This window comes from Cynoglossus semilaevis, chromosome 13 (assembly GCF_000523025.1).
Source record: "Cynoglossus semilaevis isolate Cse_v1.0 chromosome 13, Cse_v1.0, whole genome shotgun sequence".
NCBI lineage: Eukaryota > Metazoa > Chordata > Actinopteri > Pleuronectiformes > Cynoglossidae > Cynoglossus > Cynoglossus semilaevis.
Window position 1 is genome coordinate 20,545,817 of NC_024319.1, and position 4,375 is coordinate 20,550,191.

A 4,375-nucleotide genomic window follows, 5' to 3' on the forward strand; every position below is an offset into this window, starting at 1 on the left:
TGTACATTAATGATGATTTAGGGGAGCTGTTGTGTGTGTTTCCTTTTGCTAGGGCTCTGGTTAAAATACAGGCATGTCAATGCAGTGTCCTTGTAAGAATAGATGTACAAATCTGTGTGTGTGTGTGTGTGTCCATAAAGCTCATTTTGAAAATCCATAATTCAAATCCAAACCCAGCTGCACAAGAGCCACTCATGTATTTCATCACCATCTGCAGCTCAGCAGTGCATTTATCACGATCATCAAACACAATTCCCCCTGGATCGCAGCAGCAAAACCATCCTATTTGATACTAACTATTTCTCACACTGCTTTCTTTTTACCATAAATGCCTATTGCTGTGTCCTCCTGCACACACACACACACACACACACACACACGTACTAAACCAGTAAAGCAGTGGTTTTTCACTCCTTCACTCCTGCGCTGTGCTCCTCTGATTGTTGCTAATCTCAGTCCTCCGTGGCGAAGCAGCTTTCAGTGAGACGGGGAGGAATTGTGATATGCCAAGTGTGGGATCACTTCCAGGTTCACTTTGCAGTCATTTACAGTTTGGCCAGGTGGTGCTGGCAACCTTGGCTGTACAGCACTGACATAGCACATCAATTTAAAGGCAGAGACTATGAGGTGGAATAACAAACTCCCCGGTCTGTGGAGGTGAACAACCATGGGCTAAATGTGATGTGGTGTCACACTGTGGTGTGGTGGAGAAATGGGAGGAGTCAGGTCGCTTCTGATGTTTTTACACTTCAGCAGTGATGGGTGATTCTAGAATTTTTGATTCCATATGATATTTTTTTTTCCACCAATATCAATACTTTGTGTGATTATTTTCAACCATGACAAATACTGTCCTTTTAATACGTTAATATGTATTTTAACATATTAGTCATATTAGTCATAACAAAATACATGACTTTATTTTTACTATTTAACCATCCATCCATCCATCCATCCATTTTCCGCCACTTATCCCTTACTGGGTCGCGGGGGCAGCAGTCTCCATGACCACCACCCAGATCACACTGCACCGTATCAACCCCCTGAACCTTCCTGCAGGTGGTGAGTCCACTGGAAGGTACCAACCATCCTAACCAGGATTTGAACTTCCACACCAATGACAGAGACATTGCCTCTGGGCCAAAGTGGCACTACTGTTTAATCTAAATAGTTTATTTGCTATCATCAAGGGACAAAGATGTTTCCAGTACTAGACTTGATCACATGGAGTCACTGCCCTCTTCTGGTCAGTGGTCACATGACATGAATGGATCAGTTCAATTTTAGGTGATATGGATACCACAGAATCAATACTCTCATCACTCATCACTCTCATTGGTGTTGAGTGTTAAGTGTGCCACAGAGGTGATATGTTAATCAGCACATTTCCATCCCAGTGGTGCTGAAGTCACGTCTGAGGTTCAAATACCATCTCCCCTAAGAAACACTGTGTTCTTCTGTTTTCCCATGTGTTTTTACAAAAGCAAGGAACGGAACGCTGCATTTCTCAACATAGTTGTTTTTTTTTGTTTTTCTGGAGAAGTTTTGCAAAGTCATATCCCCGGTGTAATAAAACAAGGTCACAGCCACCCACTAATGAACTGACATATATTAACAGTTATGCCAGAAATCTTTGAATCGGAGATACCACTGACGTTTATTTTTCAGCAATATTCTCAGCGTTTTTATTTTTGAATTAAATGACATTTGAAAATGTAACCACTTTTTTCCATTACTAATTATTAAATTAAATTAAGTATTTGTCCAACTTGTTATTTGTTAACTTATGGCACAGTCGTAGTCATCATCATCATCAACTACATATATGTATATATTTTTTTAAATCTTATAAATTAACACAAGCTTGACTTTAAAATAGAAATTTTCCCACTTGTTTCAGCTTTTGTGACGATCATTGCCTCCAGACATTATAGTGATCTTTATTTGTTTGTGCATTTGTGTGTCTGCAGCCTTGTCCACCCCCAGTCCCTGCCAAATCTACTGAGACGCTGCCATGTTGCCATGGCTATGTGGGAGGGACTAACCTTTACAACTCCAGGAAGCCAGAGGATGAAACGCTTAACTTGTGGTGAGATCTGATGGACCTCTGATAAAAAGAACACTCCTGATGCCTCCTGGAATTAACAGTTATCTAGGGACTTGTTTTATCTATTTATATATATATATATATATATATATATGTGTGTGCGTGTGTGTGTGTGTGTGTGTTAATCTTCTTCTTCTGTCCACAGCTCTGCTCCCAAACAGATGTATGGCTGCTACCACAACACGTGCAATGAAAACTCGTCACTCTCTGGGAGCCACTACAACAGGTTTATTCTCTTCTCAAATGTCCTTTAGCCAAAAACTGTCCACACACATGCTGTAATAATCTCCCCATGCTACCAAAGAAGATGATCATTCCAGTTTGTTTGAATTTGCTACAACAATACAACTTGATTTCAACAATGCTTTCACTCTAACATTAGACCTACTGTATCTCTGTTCATGTGTTTCGTTCTCTCTTGTTCTTTTTCAGAGTGGAGGACATCTGCAAGTTACCACCGCCCTGCTTCCTCTACCCTGTCCACCCCAATGGCAGCCATTACCAACACCACTATGTCCATCACCAGCACAATTTTGACCACCAGCACAACGTCCAAGTCCAACAACAACAGCACCAACATCAGCACCAAATTCCGCGCCAACATCCACACCAGAATCAGCACCAACATCCACACCAAAATTCACATCCGCACCAACATCCACACCAAAATTCACATCCGCACCAACATCCACACCAACATCAGCACCAACATCAGCACCAACTTCAGCACCAAAATCCACACCAACACAAGCACCAGCACCAGCCGGGTCAGAAACACCTGGAGCCCCCCGTCTTACGTGATCTGCCTATTTACCATCCCAGCATGGTCGGCTGTAGTGACAGCATAGGTGGAGGTGGAGGTGGAGGAGGTTGCAGTAGTGGTATAGGAGGAGGGGCAGGGGGCGTTGGAGATGGAGAAAGTGGGACTGTTTCCAGGAGCTGGGGTGGAGGGGAGGCCGTGAGGATCTTGGCTCGACGTGTCACACCAGATGGTAAGGTTCAGTACCTGGTGGAGTGGGAGAATGTGGGATTGTACTGAGACAAAAAGAGATTAAAGACACACAGCCATTACTGCTCGGGCTTAGACGGGCTTAGAGTACAAACAAACACAAGTTAATATCTGTAGACGTGTTTAAATCCAGGTTTTCTCTCTCGATAACTATATCTCCTCCGCTCTACGTCGTTATAACCTCAGTCCTTGGTACTAAATGTTTCTCTTTACTCATATTTTTCTGATATTTGTATTTTGGAGTACGTCTTTGAATTTGCTATGTTTAAACACAGGGAAAAAAGGATCATGATTTGTAATCCTGTACGTGAGCCTGATGCCATGGTCTCATTAGCTCCTGTTGGTCATTACTTGAGTGACAACGGTTCTTTGTAGTTGATCCAGAGCCAGTTTTTTTGCATGACATTTGGATGTTTTGATTTTCGGAGCGAATGTATTCACACTTTTCGAACACATTAAGGAAAAGAAAGTACACTTTTAGTGAGGACGCTGGAATCCCATCAGTCATCAGGTGAGGGAGGGTAACACTAGGCCCAGTTCACTGTAGGGCCACAGAGAGACAACGTTCCAGTTACATTCTCATCCACACATATGGTGAATTAAAATGTCAGTTAACCCAATAGTATTAGTCTGTGGGAGGAAACCAACACACACACTCCCATTTTAATTACTCCCAAGCCGTGTTTGGTTCATTGGAGTTTCCTAAATACTGTTATTTTTATTTATTAGTAGAAGTATTTGACAGGACTGTGCTGCCAACTGCTGGTGTTCTTCACCATAAAGGTTTAATATATTCCACCTTGATTTACTAAATTCATTGCATTTGCTCTGAAATAATTTTGACTTCAAATTAAACCTTATTTTGAATTGTGGTTTGTTTTGTTTTTTTGTTTTTGTTTTGGTCAATAACTGTATGCATGTTTTCAGTTTTTATTTTTAATTTTTAATAGAAATACTGTAGAAGTTGGGTTTTTATTTTATAGACAGAATAAAATATTTCATAATTATTAATAATGTCCTAACACTTAATATACAGTATATTTCATTGATTTGATAGTGCCTACAGTATATGGTACGTTAATTTACCTGAGGGAAGAAAAAGACAGAACTTAAGTTGACATGAAACAGGAGAATGGACCTTCTTCATATGACAGAACTAATGACCACAGGAGGTTTAACTGTATCTTTTTCACCCAGGCTGTGGTTGAACAGTACATTCCAGAAGAAAAAAAAAAGCTTTGTATGTCATTGATGTACAT

At 40.8% G+C, this 4,375-nt stretch overlaps 1 protein-coding gene across 2 annotated transcripts in view; it reads left to right on the forward strand.

The window, feature by feature from the left end:
• phf1 (PHD finger protein 1) overlaps window positions 1-3,989 on the forward strand; it is a 15,786-nt gene extending 11,797 nt beyond the window's left edge. For both annotated transcript variants that reach the window (XM_017037689.2, XM_025061912.1), the window contains exons 13-15: window positions 1,971-2,089; window positions 2,253-2,333; window positions 2,540-3,989. In XM_017037689.2, coding sequence (XP_016893178.1) covers window positions 1,971-2,089; window positions 2,253-2,333; window positions 2,540-3,146 — 807 coding nt within the window. In that variant the 3' untranslated portion in view covers window positions 3,147-3,989. The remainder of the gene's footprint in view (window positions 1-1,970; window positions 2,090-2,252; window positions 2,334-2,539) is intronic.
• Window positions 3,990-4,375: the final 386 nt, after the last annotated feature.